Source organism: Callithrix jacchus, chromosome 3 (assembly GCF_049354715.1).
Source record: "Callithrix jacchus isolate 240 chromosome 3, calJac240_pri, whole genome shotgun sequence".
Lineage (NCBI taxonomy): Eukaryota > Metazoa > Chordata > Mammalia > Primates > Cebidae > Callithrix > Callithrix jacchus.
Window position 1 is genome coordinate 99827945 of NC_133504.1, and position 19480 is coordinate 99847424.

The following is a 19480-nucleotide window of genomic DNA, read 5'->3' on the forward strand; positions in this document are numbered from 1 at the left end:
AGTCGCGCTGGCGACCCCTGGGACTACTTTGCTGGGAATCTCCTGGTCACAAAATTCTTCTGAAAGTGTGGCATCCACTCACTCTCTGCTTTCACTGGCAGCTACAATCCTGAGCTGCTGCGAATCAGCCATCTTGGATCTCTCTCTGAGTATTTCTTATCCAAAATGATTGTGACCAGAAATGTTCCAGATTTGAGTTTTTGGATCTTAGAATATTTACATTTTTTATACTTAACAGTGCAGCATCCCTAATCTAAAAATCCAAAATCTGAAATTCATCAATGAATATTTTCTTTGAGCATCATGTTGATGCTCAAAATGTTTTAGATTTTTGAGTACTTTGGATTTCAGATTTTGGATTAGAAATATTCAACCTTAGTTGATGAGAAACTTTGAAAGGGAAGAATCCTGCTGAATTCTCACAGTAGTCTGCTGTCTCTTAATCCAGTAGGGCATAGGAACAAGATTAGAGAATATTTGTATTGCATGGTCACAGGATTATAGTGACCAAAGAATACTGTTACGTTGAAGAAAAACATTCTTATATAGATTTAAATCTAGATATAGTTTGGTTGACTAAAAAGGAGGACCAAGCTTCCTGATATATTCAATGGTTACTATAATAGTTCTTGTTTAATCTCCAATAAATGTAAAAAGTTTTGATGACATCAAAGCATCAAAAGTATTGTATCATTCATTTCATTTAAGTTGTAAATGAAATATTAATCTTTGCTTAATTGGCTCCTCACTAAATAAATCATGTAGGCTCCTCTTTCAGGAAACTAAACTCTGTGACTCTAGCTTTATCCTAGCAGACCTATACAGGTAAAGATATTGGCAGCAGATTCAAATCCAAACATATTTAGAAGCCTCAATATTTTTAACAATTTGAGAAAATGGCAAATAGTCACAATTTAAATGGTATAAATTAGTGATTTTCTGTAATGTTTGTGAAGAATTTAGTTTAATGAAGTGTTTTAATTATTTTTAAAATAAAGTTGGTATTTTATTTAAAGGACTTTACATAACTCATGTTATATCATTATCCTGATTTTTACAAGTAATATTCCCAGAGATAAGTAACAGTCTTGACAGAGGGAATGCTTTGCTAATTTAGCCCTGATAGAGTGTTTAAATCATAATGGTGATCTAAGGAAACTTCAATTATATGTTGAGACTTATTCTACATTTTTTGCCTTGATAATTTTCTTGGCAATATGGCTTCAAACCTTTACATAAGAACTGTGGAGTATAAAACCAAAATTTAGTGATGAGAATTTGCCACTAATATTTCAGGACAGTTGTGAAGTATTCTATTTACTTTGAAAACAATTTCATATTTTATTATTTGGTAATTCTGTTCATTCTTAAAAATAATTCGTGTGTTACAAATCTATGTACCACCTACTCAAAGTGATTTTAGGTGAGGGGTATTATCCTTCCTTCCAGTTGGTTCTTATAATTCACAAAGAAATCGTTACACCTACATTTATGACTGGTGAAAGTCATTCAGATTTACCTGCATTGTACTTACATTGTCACAGAGTGGAAGTATCTTTTTTATAGCAGCAGTTGAAAGACTTCACTTGGCAGGGCTTATGGATGCACATTTTGATAAGTATGTACTTAGAGGTACACAGATAAACAGACATTGCTGTCTAAAGAGATATTTCAGTCAAGCCAAATCCATATGATTTTGTATTTATATGTCATAACAGTGACAGCACTATAGCTTAATCAGTACTAGGAACACATGTTTTAACAGGTGCATGGTTTAGGTAGACTCCAGGAGATGAATTTTGCAGTCTACTTAGTTTGGAATGCGTTATAATAGTCCATTTCTTAGGAGCTGTGTTCACAGTAACTTCCATATACACTATAATAGCTTTAAGATAACCTTGAATATGTAAAGTCTTATTTCTTAGAGTATGTAATACCATTTTTGTTTTTTAACATAATTTAAGGAAATGGCAAAAATATATATGGACATTTTGGTTAAAATTCATGTAGTATGGGACTCTTTTTTTCTTTCATTACCTATAGGTCAATTTAATAGACTGTGCAATTCTATGGTCATAATCTGAAGTTCCCTTTAATAAAATCTAATCTTAGAAGTAGTAGAACAGCATTAAACATAAATGTGTCTCTGGCATTGATGATGATACTTCTTTGTGTACTAGTCTTTTCTCTTTGCTATTACTTCATTTGTAAAGCTGAAGAATAAAATCAGTGTGAGAAAATGTGTTCCATAAATGTATAAACATTCTAAATGACATTTTAAAGCCATGAAGTTTCAATGAACAATTTTGTAAATGATTTTTAATCTCTAAAGTTATGCTCATATCTGGAATATTTACTTTTTAGTAGGTTTCTGTAACCTTCACAAGAAAAAAGTATTCATAGCAAGAATGATTACATTATTTATAATTTTAGCTTATTATAAAAAACTTATGAAATCTGAGATTTTATAACTTTATTTATAGAAGTTGTTTTTATTGAGGCCACTCTAATATACCAAGATGGTCATATTGAAGGGACAGAAATGTAGATTTTTATGTTAAATTACTCACTGTTCCTGTTATGTTTCATTTTTGCCCTCTAGCATTGGTTGACATTTCAGAGACTGAGTTGGCACAGGGCTGGAAAATATGCAATTATAAGAATCATCTACTCTTGAATTTCCCATTATATACTAGTCATGATTCAGACAGGCTTTTCATAAGTGTTTGATTTGAAATGAGAAGTTTTCTTCTTCATGACCTGTGATTAAAATGTAACATTTTGGTATCTGAATAGAAGATAGTTTCTGCTAATCTAGCTATGAATCAGAGCTGGTGGAGCAATGTAAGTCTTTGGCCTGTATCATATAAGTGATAGCATATGTAACTGGAAATATATTTTAAGACTAAGTGTAATAAACCTTTTTATTTTAAAAAAAATTCTGTAGCGTAAAGCAGGTTGAGTGCTAAAATGCAGCAAGATGCATGTTGAGAAGTTTTGCTTCACTTTTCCTCAAAGGAATTCCAATAAAAAGTAATCTGCTACAACTACATTTGAATAATTTCTTTTCTTTTAATGAGTTATAACTGTAAATGTAAATATTTATCAGTTTCTGTACCCTGATGGTAAGGGCAGAGGATAGACAATATTTCTTCATGAGTGAAAATGAAACTTACAGTTACAATAGTGTTTGGATAATAGCCTTACCTGTTGCATTAACCTTTATAAATCTTTATAGTTAAAGTTACAATTTTCAATTAACTGACTGTAGAATTATGATGTATCCAGCTTCTGATGATAGTTTTTTAGTTTTCTTATTTTAAATACTGTGGTTGATGATATATTTTCCCATGCATTGTGTATGTATGAATGTCTGTCAGGAAAGATGTTATGTATGTATGTGTGCATTATTCCTCTGCACTGTAAATGTAAATTGTATTATTCTAAAGTTATGCATGCTATTGCTTTATAGTAAGATGCATTTGCAAAAACATTTTACTTTATTTATCACTTGGTATATCAAAATGCATTAGCTTCCCACAAGAAGTTTTAGATACCTATATCTTTACATGTATATACATATATATATATTATATATATATATAATATATATTTTATTACATTTTAGATTCTGGGGAATATGCATAGAACATGCAGGATTGTTGCATAGTTACCTACATGGCAATGTGGTTTGCTGCCTCTATCCTCCTGTCACTTTTGTCTGGCATCTCTCCCCATGTTATCCCTCCCCAACCTCCCTACCCACCGCTGTTTCTCCCCTACTCTCCCTCGCAACAGTCCCCAGTGTGTGATGCTTCCCTACCTGTGTCCATGTCATGCCTACAAGTGAGAACATGTGGTATCTGGTTTTCTGTTCTTGTGTCAGTTTGCTGAGAATGATGTTCTCCAGATTCATCCATGTCCCTACAAAGAACACTAGCTCATCATTTTCTATGGCTGCATAGTTTTCCATGATGTATATGTGCCACATTTTCCTTGTCCAGTCCATTATCGATAGGCATTTGGGTTGGTTCTAGGTCTTTGCTATTGTAAACAGTGCCGCAATGAACATACATGTGCATGTGTCTATATGATAGAAAGATTTAATCCTTTGGATATATACCCAGTAATGGGATTGCTGGGTCAAATGGAATTTCTACTTCTAGGTCCTAAGGAATTGCCACACTGTCTTCCACAATGGTTGAACTAATTTACACTCCCACCAACAGTATCTATTTCTCCACATCCTCTTTAGTATCTATTGTCTCAGATTTTTAATGATCGCCATTCTAACTGGCATGAGATGGTATCTCAATATGGTTTTGATTTGCATTTCTCTAGTGACCAGTGATGATGAGAATTTTTTCATATGTTTGTTGGCATCATATATGTCTTCTTTTCAAAAGTGTTTGTTCATGTCCTTTGCCCACTTTTGAATGGGTTTTTTTTTTTTTTTTTTCTTGTAAATCTGTTTCAGTTCTTTGTATATTCTGTAAATTGGCCCTTTGTCAGATGGGAGATTGCAAAAATTTTTCCCATTCTGTTGGTTGCTGGTTTACTCTAATGACTGTTTCTTTTGCTGTACAGAGTTTAATTAGACCCCAATTGTCTATTTTGGCTTTTGTTGCCATTGCTTTTAGTGTTTTAGTCATGAAGTCCTTGCCTTTGCCTGTGTTCTGAATTGTTTTGCCCAGGTTTTCTTCTTGGGTTTTTAATGGTATTAGGTCTTATGTTTATGTGTTTAATCCATCTGGAGTTAATTTTAATGTAAGGTGTAAGGAAGGGGTCCAGTTTCTGCTTTCTGCACATGGCTAGCCAGTTTTCCCAACACCATTTATTAAACAGGGAATCCTTTCCCCATTGCTTGTTTTTGTCAGGTTTGTCAAAGATCAGATGATTACTGATGTGTGGCATTGCCTCTGAGCCTCTGTTCTGTTCCATTGGTCTATATCTCTGTTTTGGTACAGCACCATGCTGTTTTGATTACTGTAGCCTTGTAGTATAGTTTGAAGTCAGGCAGCATAAGGCCTCCAGCTTTGTCCTTTTTGATTAGAATTGTCTTGGCTATTCAGGCTCTCTTTTGGTTCCATATGATGTTTAAGGTGTTTTTTTCCAGTTCTGTGAAGAGGGTCATATGTACCTTGATGGGGATAGTGCTGAATCTATAAATTACTTTGGACAGTATGGCCATTTTTACAATATTGATTCTTTCTAACCATGAGCATGGAATGTTCTTCTATCTGTTTGTATCCTTTCTTATTTCCTTGAGCAGTGGTTTGTAGTTCTTCTTGAAGAGTTCCTTTACATCCCTTGTTAGTTGTATTTCTAGGTATTGTATTCTCTTTGTAGCAATTGTGAATGGTAGTTTGCTCTTGATTTGGCTCTCTTTTAATCTGTTATTGGTGTGTAGGAATGCTTGTGATTTTTGCACATTGATTTTGTATCCTGAGACTTTGCTGAAGTTGCTTATCAGCTTCAGGAGATTTTGGGATGAGACGATGGGGTCTTCCAAATATACAATCATGGGGTCTGCAAATAGAGACAATTTGACTTCCTCTTTTCCTAATTGAATACCTTTATTTATTTTTCTTGTCTGATTGCTCTGGCTAGAATTTCCAATACTATGTTGAATTGGAATGATGAGAAAGGACATCCTTGGCTAGTGCCAGATTTCAAAGGAAATGCTTCCAGTCTTTGCCCATTCAGTATGATATTGGCTGTTGGTTTGCCATAAACAGCTTATTTTGAGATATGTTCCATCAATACCTAGTTTATTGAGAGATTTTAGCATGAAGGGATGTTGAATTTTATTGAAGGCCTTCTCTGCATCTATTGAGATAATTATGTTTTTTTTTGTCTTTGGTTTTGTTTATGTGATGGATTACATTTATAGACTTGCATATGTGGAACCAGCCTTGCATCCCCGGATGAAACCTACTTGGTTGTGATGGATTAGCCTTTGGTGTGCTGTTGCAATTGGTTTGCCAGTTTTTTTTTTTTTTAAGATTTTCGCATCTATGTTCATCATGGATATTGGGCTGAAGTTTTCTTCTTTGGTGAGTCTCTTCTAGGTTTTGATATCAGGATGATGTTGGTCTCATAAAATTATTTGGGGAGGATTCCCTCTTTTTGGATTGTTTGAATAGTTTCAGAAGGAATGGGACCAGCTCCTCTTTGTATGTCTGGTATAATTTGGCTGTGAACCCCTCTTGACTTTGGCTTTTTTTGATTGGTAAGCTATTAATTTGCTGTCTCAACTTCAGCCCTTGTTACTGGTCTATTCAGGGTTTTGACTTCTTTCTGATTTAGGCTTAGGAGGTTGCAAGTGTCCAGGAATTTATCCATTTTTTTTCTGTGTTTACTGGTTTATGTGCATAGAGTCATTTGTGGTAATCTCTGATGGCAGTTTGTATCTCTGTGGAATTGGTGGTGATACCCCTTTTATTGTTTTTCATTGTATCTATTTGATTCTTATCTCTTTTTTATTAATCTGGCTAGTGGTCTGTGTGTTTTTTTGATCTTTTCAAAAAACCAACTCCTGGATTTATGGACTTTTTGAAGGTTTTTTTGTGTCTCTATGTCCATCAGTTCTGCTCTGATCTCAGTTATTTCTTGTCTTCTGCTAGCTTTCGAGTGTTTTTGTTCTTGCTCCTCTGGCTGTTTCAACTTTGATGACAGGGTGTCAATTTTAGATTTTTTTCTTGCTTCTCATGTGGGCATTTATTGCTATAAATTTCCCTCTTGATACTGTTTTAAATGTGTCCCAGAGATTCTGGTTCATTGTGTCTTCATTCTCTTTGGTTTTGAAGAACATCTTTATTTCTGCCTTCATTTCATTGTTCTCCAGTCAACATTCAAGAGCCAGTTATTCAGTTTCTATGATGTGCAGTTCTGAGTTAGTTTCTTAATCCTGAATTCTAATTTGATTGCGCTATGATCTGAGAGACTGTTGATTATGATTTTTGTTCTTTTGCATTTGCTGAGGAGTGATTTACTTCCAATTATGTGGTCACTTTTAGAGTAGGTGCAATGTGGTGCTGAGAAGTATGTGCATTTTGTGGATGTGGGGTGGAGAGTTTTGTTTATGTCTATTAGGTTTGTTTGGTCCAGATCTGAGTTTAATCCTGGATATCCTTGTTAATTTCCTGTATCATTGATCTGTGTATTATTGACAGTGCAGTGTTAAAGTCTCCCACTATTATTGTGTGGGAGTCTAAGTCTCTTTGTAGGTCATTAAGAACTTACTTTATGTATTGGGGTGCTTCTATATTTGGTGCATCTATATTTAGGATTGTTAGCTCTTCTTGTTGCATTGATCCTTTTATCATTATGTAATGCCCTTCTTTGTCTCTTTTGATCTGTGATAGTTTAAAATCTGTTTTATCAGGGACTAGGATTGTAACTCGTGCTTATTTTTGCTCTCCATTTGTTTGGTAAATCTTTCTCCATCCCTTTATTTTGAGAGTATGTATGAGATACTCTCCTTGTACATGAGATGGGTTTCCTGGATACAGCACACTGATGGGTTTTGACATTTTATCCAATTTGCCAGTCTGTGTCTTTTGATTAGGGCATTTAGCCCATTTCCATTTAAGGTTAATATTGTTATATATAATTTGATCCTGTCATTTTGATGCTAGCTGGATGTTTTGCCCATTAGTTGACACAGTTTCTTCATTGTGTTGATTCTCTTTAGCATTTGGTACATTTTTGGAGTGGTTGATACTGGTTGTTCCTTTCTATGTGTAGTGTTTCTTTCAGGAGCTCTTGTAAGGCAGGCCTGGTGGTGACAAAATCTCTTAGCAATTGCTTGTTCATAAAGGATTTTATTTCTCTTTTGCTTATGAAGCTTACTTTGGCTGGATATGAAATTCTAGGTTGAAAATTCTTTTCTTTAAGGATGTTGAATATTGGCCCCCACTCTCTTCTGGCTTGCAGGGTTTCTGCTGAGAGATCTGCTGTGAGTCTGATTGACTTCCCTTTGTGGGTAACCTGATCTTCCTCTCTGGCTGCACTTAGCATTTTTTCCTTCATTTCAACTCTGGTAAATCTGATGATTATGTGCTTTGGGGTTGTTCTTCTTAAAGAATATCTTTGTGGTGATCTCTGTATTTCCTGCACTTGAATATTTTCCTACCTTGCTAGGTTGAGGACATTCTCCTGGATAATATCTTGAAGAGCATTTTCCAGCTTGGATTCATTCTCTCCATCACATTCAGGTACACCTATCAAACTTAGATCAGGTCTTTTCACATAATCCCATATTTCTTGGAGGCTTTGTTCATTTCTTCTCCCTCTTTTTTCTCTCATCTTGCCTTCTAATTTCATTTTATTGAGTTGATCTTCAATTTCTGATATCCTTTCTTCTGCTTGGTTGATTTGGCTATAGAAACTTCTGTATGCTTTGCAAAGTTCTCGTGTGGTGCTTTTTAGCCCATTAAGTCATTTATATTCTTCACTAAGCTGTTTATTCTCGTTAGCATTTCATCAATCCTTTTTTCAACATTCTTAGTTTCCTTGCATTGGGTTAGTTTTGTTATTACCCACCTTCTGAAGCCTGTTTCTGTCAGTTCATCAGATCAATTTCCATCCAGCTTTGTTCTCTTGCTGGTGAGGAACTGTGATCCCTTGGAGGAAGAGATGCATTCTGGTTTTTGCTGTTTCCATTCTTTTTGTGCTGTTTTTTTCCCATCCTTGTTGATTTATCTACCTGTGGTCTTTGTAGTTGGTGACTTTCAGATGGGGTTTTGAATGGACTTTTTTTAAATTGATGTCGAAGTTATTTCTTTCTGTTTTTTTTAGTTTTCTTTCTAACAGTCAGGCCCCTCTGCTGTAGGACTGCTGGAGGTCTACTTTAGATCCTGCTTGCCTGGAGATCACCTGCGGTGGCTGCAGAAAAGTAAGAGTTGCTGCCAGTTTCTTTTTCTGTTATCTTCATCCCAGAAGGATACCCGCCAGATATCAGCCTGAGCTCTCCTTTATGAGGTGTCTCTTTGGATATATGGGAGTTGGGAGCTGCTTGAGGGGACAGTCTGTCTCTTATAGGAGCTCAAGTGCTGAGCCCTGAGCTCCATTGTTCCATTCAGTGCTACTTGGCATGTACGTTTAAGTCTGCTGCAGTGGAACTCATAACCTCCTTTCCCTAGGTGTTCTGTCTTGGGAAGGTGGGGCTTTATTTATAAGTTCCTGACACAGCACTGGCTTTTTTCAGAGATGTCCTGCTCTGCAAGGAGGTAGGCTAGTCACAGTCTTCCTGCAGAGGCATTGCTGAGCTGCTGTGCGCTCTGCCCAGCTGCTTTGTGAACGTCCTTGTGGTTTTGTTTACAGAGGTATCATTAGAATTGATTCGGTAATGGTGGACTGCCTTGGTAATAGTGGACTGCCTTGGTAATGGCGGACTGCCTCGGTAATGGCGGACTGCCTCGGTAATGGCGGACTGCCTCAATAATAGCAGACTGCCGTGGTAATGATGGACTATCTTGGTAGTGGTGGACTGCCTTAGTAATGGTGGACACCCTTCCCCTCACAGAGCTGGACTGTCCTGGGTCCATCTGTACTTGCTGTGAAACTCTTAATTCAGAGCATTTCAGATTTCTGGTCTTTGTGTGAGTGGGACCTGCTGAGCCAGATCACCTGGCTCCATGTTTCAGCACCCTTTTTTCCAGTTGACTGGGAGGCTCTGTCTCCCAGACGTTCCAGGTGCCAGTTGAAATTGCCACCCATATTTTTGTGAGTTTTTGTATGGAGACTCATTGTGCCAGTGGAAACAGCCATGTTGGAAACTCGTGATGCTTTTCAGCCCAGGAATCTCCTGGTTTGTGAGTAGTAATAACTCATTTGGAAACACAGTGATCACTCACCCTCTGCATTTTTCTCGCCGGGAACTGCACTCCAGAGCTGTTCCTATTTGGCCATCTTCAACTTAGTCTAGATACCTGTATCTTAATTGAAATGATATTAAAATGACTGGGCTAGAGCCTGGATATCATCCTTTATTTAAAATTTTGAATTTTCCTATATTAATGAAGCTAAAAACATTAAAAATGTTTCATGTGAACCTATGAGTTTAAAAATACTTTAGATTTTAAATCAACAACAAGAATGTACTTGTCAAAGTAGGTAGATTGAATTGCATGCTTTTAGGGAAATGTAGAGAAATTAATTTTGTATTTTATTAATATCATATCTACTCTCCTTTTTCACTATTTATATTTATTGCCAATATTCTATGGCTGAAGTTTTTCTCTTCTCTCCCCATACATTCCTCTTTTATGCCCCCCAATTTAATTTAATTCACTACCATTCTTCTAAAATTATATTCCACATGTTCTACAGTGTCCTTCCTCAGTCTTCTCCCCTCTTGAAACATTTGATATAGTAGACCTCTAACATTCTCTTGATACACAACGTTTGGCATGTGATAGACACTCAATAATATTGTTTAAAATATGAATGAAGAAAAAAAATCACCTGCCCCTATCTTCTCTCTGTGAAGTTACCAGCTAGGTCCCATTCAATAGACCATGGGTGAGATTACCACCTGAGCTCCACCTCCTGACATTATATCATCATAGGAGCTCAAACCCTGTCCTGAACTACACATGTGAAGAATCTAGGTTGCACACTCTTCATGAGAATCAAGAATCTAACTAATGTCTGATGATCTGAGGTGGAACAATTCCATTCTGAAACCATATTCTCACCTCCTCCACTCCCCAAACATCCATGGAAAAATTATCTACCACGAAATTGGTCCCTGGCGCCAGAAAGATTAAGGGCCACTGCACTAGACTGTCTCCTTTTTTGGTCCTTCTCTTCCCTTCCTTTATATAGCCCCTAAATATTCAGTCCTCTTTCTATACTCTTTGACTTAGAAAAACCTCAACCATTGCCTCTAAGTGAATACATTCATGCTCATTCTCCAGATCAGCTTTCTCACTGAGCTTCAATCTCTAATTGTTTTCTGGACATTTCTATTCTGGGTAGCCTGTCATCTTTTCAAGCATAACTAGTTCACAAACAAACTCATAATATTTCCCTCCAATAGTATCTTCCTTTCATGTCTCCTTATTTCTGTCACAATATTACCTTTTTTGTAGCCACTGTTAATGTTAATCGTATTCTAGTCTCTATATAGGATGTAGTATTTGTTGTACCTCTTAGAAAATGTTGCGAGTTGTTCTTTTCCCCTAGTAATGTGCATAAACTCATTGTTAGTATTCCTTCAAGTCATCTCATCCTGTACTGTCAGAATTCACTTTCTAAACTACCACTTTTCATGACTATTCAATCTAAAACTTTTAAGAGCTACACATTGTCAATTAAAGTGGTTCTCAAATGTTGTTAGAGATGTTGTGAATGAAAAAAATTCAAAGATTTTCTACCTGGGCTTTTCCTCTGGTCACTTCTATAATAATATGGAAGCATTAAAGAATACAATTTGAAACCCATTGGCTTAAGTACAAAAATCCTTATTTAGGATTAGGCCGTGTTCCATGTAAACAACCTGTTTACCACATCCAATTGCTCCATATACATTCCATCTTTGTGTCTTGATTTCCATAATGTTCAGTGCCCAGAATGCTACTAAAACACTGCTCTGATTCTTTAAATTTTATTTGTATTTCCAAATGTAGCTCAAGCACTAATTCCTCACTGAACATGTGAATGAATATTTAGTATATAAGAGTTAACCATCTTCATTCATCATGTATAAGTATCTTGAGGGAGTACTGTTTTCTCTTATTTGGAAATTATTGCTGTACTGTATTTAATTATGTGGTAAACAGATGTCACTATTTTATGCCTATCATATTTGAAAGATGTAAACCAAATGATTTTAAGCATTCAAAAGAATGGGTCTAAAATTTTTTGCTAATTTTATACATTAAGAACCTGAGCTTACTATCTATGTGACCAAAATCAATAATTTTACGACACATTTAATTATAATTTTTACATTTGTTTTCTCTCAGGTCCTGCATCATACAATCCTGTTTTAAGGAAATCTTGCCCCACACCCTTATTTATGAAAGCATCAAAGTGCTTTGTAGAGTCCAGAGAGATTACTCCAGGCCCAGCAACGTATGAGGTTTGTCAGTATTTCTTTCTTATCAATGACACAAGAATAGAATATTTTCCAGCAAGTACTACAAATATATATATTAAAGTCCGTTTGATATATTTTATTCATATTGCTGATTAATGAAAATATTTTGACTAAAGAAGAGAGTTTTAAAGATGTAGTCTGACATTTAAAAAGAATTATTTAAGAATTTAAGAATTATTTAAACAATATTTCTATTTCTAAATATGCTCTACAGTATTTATATATATAATTTATTTGTATTCCTGCACATTTTAAAATGTACTTGTTTACATACTTGTTTGACTACATACATTGCAATCTCTTAGTACTTATTGAAATAATTATCAGAGAGCTCAAAAGAAAGCCCTGTGGATCCACTAAAATCGTGTGTTGATCTTTTATTTTCTTTTAATGAACATGGATGCCGTATTTAAGTTCATAATAAATAAAGGTATCTTTTAATTTCTGGACCTTCTGATTATAACCTGCTGGATTTTAGAAACTGTTCACAATAGCCTTTAATTACCGTTTTGAGAATTATAATGAAATAGGCTCCCCATTCCTACCCTACTAACTATTGAAAATGAAATTTTTTATAGTGATTTCTAAAAATTAATGTAAGAGTTAATTCCAAGTGCAAACCAAAATGAATGTTGCTTTTGGCGGTTAATGACAAGTCCATTTATATTGAATGTATGCTCTTCTCCTGATTTAAAATGTCACAATCTAAGGCCAGGCGCAGTGGCTCATGCCTGTAATCCCAGCACTTGGGAAGTTGAGGTAGGTGGATACTTGAGGTCAGGAGTTCAAGACCAGCCTGGCCAACATGATGAAACCCTGTCTCTACTAAATATATAAAAATTAGCCAGGCATGGTGGCATGTAATCTGTAATCTCAGCTACTTGGGAATCTGTAATCTCAGCTACTTGGGAGGCTGAGGCAGAAGAATCTTGGAATCTGGAGGTGGAGATTGCAGTAAGCTGAGATCATGCCACTCCACTGCAGCCTGGGTGACAGAGCAAGACTCCGTCTCAGAAAAACAACAACAACAACAATAAAATCAGTAAATAAATAAAAATAAAATGTCGAAGTCTAAATACTTTTCAGCATTCCATCAAAGGCACGTTCATAATATAATATCATAAAATAAAAGAAATGAAAATGAGTAATCGAAGAGTTATTATTTTGTTGGCTGATGATTCCTCCAAAAAGACAACCCCTGCTGATTAAGCAAAGCTAAGTTCATTACACTTACTTCAGAAAGGGAGAATCTCTAGAGAGTCTTCTACTGTTTCAGAAGGTGGAAGTCAAGGAGGGTATTGATAAGGTCTTAGGATCTATGCTAGGTGATTTAAGGCAAGTCTTGTAAATGGGGAACTGATTAGGACTGTGCAAAGTTTATGACGTTTGTTTACTTTAGATTAATGGGCACAGTGAGAGAAGATCTTAAAGTAAATACTGATTAATAAGCTATTGGTCTTGATAAGTTAGGTATTTTAGTTGTTCATAGTTTGACAACATTAAATTATATTACATCTTCAGTTAAACAATTTCTCTCCTTTAATAAAACTCAATTTAATGGTATCCAGAAATAATAAATGTCAGCCAATCTAATAGTATCATTTTTCATTTTGTGATACATTCTTCATAAAGGATGTTCCCACTAGTCTTTCTAGTATTTAAGACATTCTTGCATTTTCTTTCTTAAGATTTTATAAGTTTAATATGATATATTTATACTTTATGAGAGGCATTTATTATGCAAAATTATTTCCTATGTCGGAGTAAACATTTACAGGTTTTATAGTGTTGTTTGTTTATTAAGGTATTCTTGAAATTGCAGACTAATATTACTGAACTTCAAGAAAATTTTTCTGTTGAGAACAGAATCTGTAATTTTTTTTGTCTTTGATAATTGAAAACCTTAAATAAATGCTTTATTCATAATTTTCCAACTTTAAAGATGTTACTTTTAAGTTAATAGGTTGATAAATTACTAGGTCTCTCTATTATTAACACTAGTAAGTTTAAGTTGGTGACTCTTGAAAACATGTTTGTCTTAAACATTTTACCTTTTTTTACAGAAAAAGCTAATTCTAGTAATGCATGATATAGATTTAGAATTGCAATTCAGTTATACATGAAAAATACTTAAATGTGTGACCTCTGCCATTGAGACAGTTATACATTTTTAATGTTTTATGTCCACAAAGGATCCCAAACTATCCAATGTTGGTGGGTCATACAATTATATTTGGAAAAACTGGAGCTTTCTTAAATTGTACACCCACAATTATAATGTCAGCTTGTTATTTTCATTCTTTTGTGAATTCTCTCTTGAGTTCCCCAAGTAGAATAAGTTCACTCCCCAGTTTTGGTGGGTGGAGGGAGATCAGAGTTCCTTTTGGAATATATCTTACTTTGCCTATTTTTTTTTTTTGCCAATCAGTTTGAGCTTATGAGGTTGCTCAGGTGAGCCTTGAACTGATGACCTTGCCTTCGCAAACGCCATGACCTCCAGCAGGAGTGCCTATTTTTTTTTAATTACTAGCTAACCTGTTTGTCATTTTTTCTCCTTCTAGTTATTGATATTTGTTGGATTACTATCATTAACCTTTTTGAAGATCTAATAAAAGCTAAGGGGAAACTGTATATACAATTTTAGAAGATTTATTAATCTGTAAATGTTTACTTATGATTTCAACTAAGAATTCTCACTATTAAAATCTGAGCTTCATGAAGGAAATGATTTATTTAATTGTATATTATTTGGGTTTCACCCACAGAATTTGGCACCTAATAGTATATTAATAAATGTTTATTGAATAAATTAACAATATGTAAAATCAGGATTTTCTTCTCATAAATCACTAATTTATCTAGACATAAACATTTCCTCATTGGGATATATATTTCCTCAGTGAAAATAATATGTATATATTCATTTAACAATACATTTTATTGTTTCATTCATATTCTTTAGTTGAATTAGTCACCAGACCAAAAAAACCATATTTTTAAGGTTTAGACAAGGGTTCAAATACAACGATTGAGTCAAATATACTGATTATTTGTTTGCTTCAAATATATTGATTTTTTGATATTTAGACAGTGACTATGTGAGAATATTTTTAAAAGCTAGATAGAAGAAATTTAAATGAATTTAACATTATAAAATCCTTCATCTAAATATTAGAAAAAGATTTAAATATTTATCTCTTAAAAAAGCAAAAATTTCACTGAAATTAATTGAAGTTCAATAACACAATTCATTTTATGGGTATAATTTTTAATTTTTGCAGGTTATATAATTGCTTGAAAAATCTCAATTAGGGATTAGTTTCAAAGAGAATTTTTAATAGCAGCAGAATTGGGTAGGACAATATAAGTGAGAAAAAATATTAACATGTCTAAATCCAGAACATGTCGAGAATTGGAATCACACCGTATGTTTAGTTTATTACTTATTTTCAGTTCTAAATTTAAAAATTGAGATTCTTATTTTTTATTAGTATGGATTAATGCCTTTTTAATTAAAGTCAACTATATTTTAATAAAACATTTATTTGGCTGTGCTATTATAAACTAGAAATTGATGCATGTGTGTTAGTACTAATTAATTAAACTGAATCATTGACTTTATATTAGTTTTAAATTTTTTTGATGAAAATTTACACTTAGAAGTTTGAATTCAGACTTCACATCACATTTAAGGCTGATAAATATCCCATGAATATGAAAATTTAGAAAAGGCACAATAGAACAGATTATAGTGTAATTTCATTTAAACTTCTATTCAAGTAGTACAGAAATGAACAAAGATATATTTTTATAAAAAGAAAATTTACTCAAATTAAATGAAAAATTATAAAGGAATTCATTTAAAAAATCCTTTTGTTAGCAGATTACCCACTTGTCTAAAACCCTCATGCTGGGTAATTTTAAAGAAGAAATTAGTAGGTACCTTTTTTTGTTACAGGATAGAATACTTTTAAACTATAGAAATAATAAAATCATTAACATATATATAATTTAATTATATTTTCACCAAAAATAGAAAAAAATTTTCTTTATTCCACATTCTCAGAAAAATAATGTTAAAGGCAGGAAGATATTTCATAGTGAGTATAGCAGTTCTTTAACAAGTTTTTAATGTTTATATTATTTTAAACAGTCCTCTAAAGATGATTTTATACCTGATCTTTGTTCCTACCTTTGATTATTCCTTAGGGAAAATGTTTAGAATTACTGGCAAACAAGGCTTGTCCTGTTTAAGCCTGATACCTCTCGAATTACATGCTAGATCTCATTTGTTTCATCTACTCAAAGATGTGTTGCCAGCAATTTTTCCCTTTATTTCATCAGTTTGGATATTATAAGACATTTAATACATATCTGTAATTTTTTAGAAATTATTTTTAGTGAGGTAATACATTAAATTTTTTTTCATATTTCTTAAATAATTATTGGTCTATTTATGTTGTTTCCTTTGTGAAGTGAATTTTTGTAAATTTTATTTTTCAAGAGAACCATTTGCTTATGAAGATGTTAAAATGTACAGTGCAGAGTTACATTTGAATTTATTTATTTTTAACTTTTTGTACCTATAATGATATCTTAAAAAAACATTTCTACGTTATTTTAGTTGTGTTTCTGTCCCTTTTGCATCATTTAGATGAGTTGCACTTTGATATTTGTTTTGCCATGTATCAAAGATATCAATATTGGAATACCCTTTATTCCATTAGCTTAGAGTATAGATTCGAGAGAGTAGAAAGTCTGACCAAAGTACTTGTATTTGAGTTTCAACATAAACCCTCATTTGCTATATAGTAATGGTTACCAACTTACCTAAGAAATTTTATGTTTTGATTATATGGTAAAATCTATTAAATATTTTCTTTACTTTATAAAATCATTTTGTAGGCTTAGAAAGTGTTTCTTCATACCCAGGTTAATTTATTTAATGCCTATATATTTTCTTTTGGTTTGGATATGGTTTTAATTTTTGTCTTTGATTCTATGCTACCTTATATATTTACTTTGGTATTAGGTTTGACAGATCAATCTCTCCTACCTTCTTTCCACTTACAATTTGGACTGTCATCTTTATTATTCATCCAATTACTATTCAAAGGCCCACCTGTCGTAATATTTCTTTCTATTGCAGTTATTCTCACACTCTCATAGGTAACTCTTTCATACCTTCTGTTCTAAAATATCTAATGCTTCCCTCCACCTTCCATCCTCTTTTATTTTTTGAAACTGTTTTCATGTTTTTGAACCAGGGTCTCAACTCTGTTGCCCAGGTTGGAGTGCAGTGGTACAATCAGAGTTCACTGCAACCTCAACCTCAAGAAATTCTCTCACCTCAGCCTCCCAGTAGCTGTAACTACCAGCATGCACCACTATGCCTGGCTAATTTCTTGTATTTTTTGTAAAGATGGAGTTTTGCCCTGTTGCCCAGGCTGGTTTTGGATTTCTGGAAGCTATCCAACTGTCTCTGCCTCCCAGAGTGCTGAGATTGCAGGCATTAAACCACTGTGCCTTTTCCTCTCATCCTCTTTTAGTTAATGCCTTCAGACATTTTGCTGAAAATTTCTGCACGGTCCTATCAGCATATCACTTTACCCAGAAGTGTTTCTACATATTTGCTCTGCTTATCCTCCTGATGCTGAACTGTGTTGCCTCCTAATTAAGCCTAATACCTTTAATTACCATCTAGATCTCATTTGATTTATCTGCTCAAAGATGTTGTACCAGCAATTTCTCCCTTTACTTCATTTTTTCCTCTCTGGTAAATCATTCATTTAAATATACAACCATTTTGCATTTCTTCCAATCTAAAAAATATCTCTCAGGTTCATTTTTCCTTCAACTAAATCCCTTTTTCTGTATTTTCTTCTTTAAAAAGCTACTTAAAGTACTAGCATGCATTCATTGTTTCCATTTTCTCTTTTCTTATTCTCTTTTAATTTGACACTTATAAGGCTTTCTCCCCACAGAAATGGCGCATCAATGACTTAGATAAATCTCTTGCCCAATCCTTTGGTAGATCCCATGATGAATGTCCTTATTTTACTTAACCTAGCAGCAGCATTTAATATAATGGATTATTCTTCTTGGAAACGTTCACTCTGCCCCAATTTGGGTTTCTAGACTACCGTTCCCTCTGTGTCTGAGTTGGTTTTGGCTGCTTTAACAAACTACCAGAGACTTGGTGGTTTATAAACAACAAAATTTTTTTTTCTCGTAGCTCTGGACACTGGAAAGTCCTAGATAAAATTTAGTGTTTTGTGAGGGCCTTCTTCCAGATTCACAGACAGCTGTCTTCTTACTGTGTCCTTACATGGCAGAAGGGCAAAGGAGCTCTCTTTTATAAGGGTCTAATTCCATTCACCAGGGCTCTACCTCAGGACCTAATCACCTACAAATGCCAACTTTCTAATACTATCACACTAGGGGTTAGAATTTCAACATATGGATAGACAGTAAGTAGAGATGAGAAGCAAATTCTAGGGCATTAGTCTGTTTTGGTTCTGACATGCTACTTGCAGGAGATAAGTAGGTGCTGAGTATATGTGTCTAGTCCTCCGTTATCTGCTTTTATCAGAAGGGCTACATTTTCTATGCTTCATATATTATATACTTGCATGAAATTATGTTAGAAAAGGAATTTCATTACATACAAATGAAAAGAAAAATTCAAAGCTACAGTTATAGGGCAAAGGGAAAAGGTAGATTCATGGGATCAAGAGAAAATACTATCAATCGCACTATGATCACTTGATAGCTCAGATACAAGGATAAAACTACTATAAATGTAGTATAAAAATATACTGAAAAAAGCATTTATTATAGTACTTGATATACAGTGGGGCCATTTGTTATTGTTACTGTTACCTTTGTTTCATGGCTATATTCAATTATTTCTAGTTTATGATCCTAGTCTGATATAGGCTCTGAATCTAAAAATGAAAAATTTCTATTCTGAAATATACAGCAATCTGGTAAGGAGAAACTGTATATATAATTGTTTTAGTTATAATAAAATAATTATTATTTGGGAATAGGTGAAAGGTACCAAGATGACAGAGTAAAGAATTTCTTTTCCGGGTGCAGTGGCTCATGCCTATAATACCAACCCTTTGGGAGGCCAAGGTGGGCAGATCACCTGAGGTCAGGAGTTCGAGACCAGCCTGGCCAACATAGTGAAACCTCATGTCAATTAAAAATACAAAAATTAGCTAGGTGTGGTGGCGTGAACCTGTTGTCTCAGCTACTCAGGAGGCAGAGGAATGAGAATCGCTTGAACCTGGGAGGTGGTTGCAGTGAGCTGTGATCACACCACTATACTCCAGGCTTCGTGACAGAGTGACAAAAAAGGAAAAA

General features: G+C 34.2%; 1 protein-coding gene across 3 annotated transcripts in view; it reads left to right on the forward strand.

Annotated features, from left to right (window-relative positions):
- Positions 1–19480, forward strand: part of STPG2 (sperm tail PG-rich repeat containing 2) — a 667306-nt gene that overhangs the window by 399465 nt on the left and 248361 nt on the right. For all 3 annotated transcript variants that reach the window (XM_054253130.2, XM_035293288.3, XM_054253131.2), the window contains one exon: positions 11976–12091. In XM_054253130.2, coding sequence (XP_054109105.1) covers positions 11976–12091 — 116 coding nt within the window. The remainder of the gene's footprint in view (positions 1–11975; positions 12092–19480) is intronic.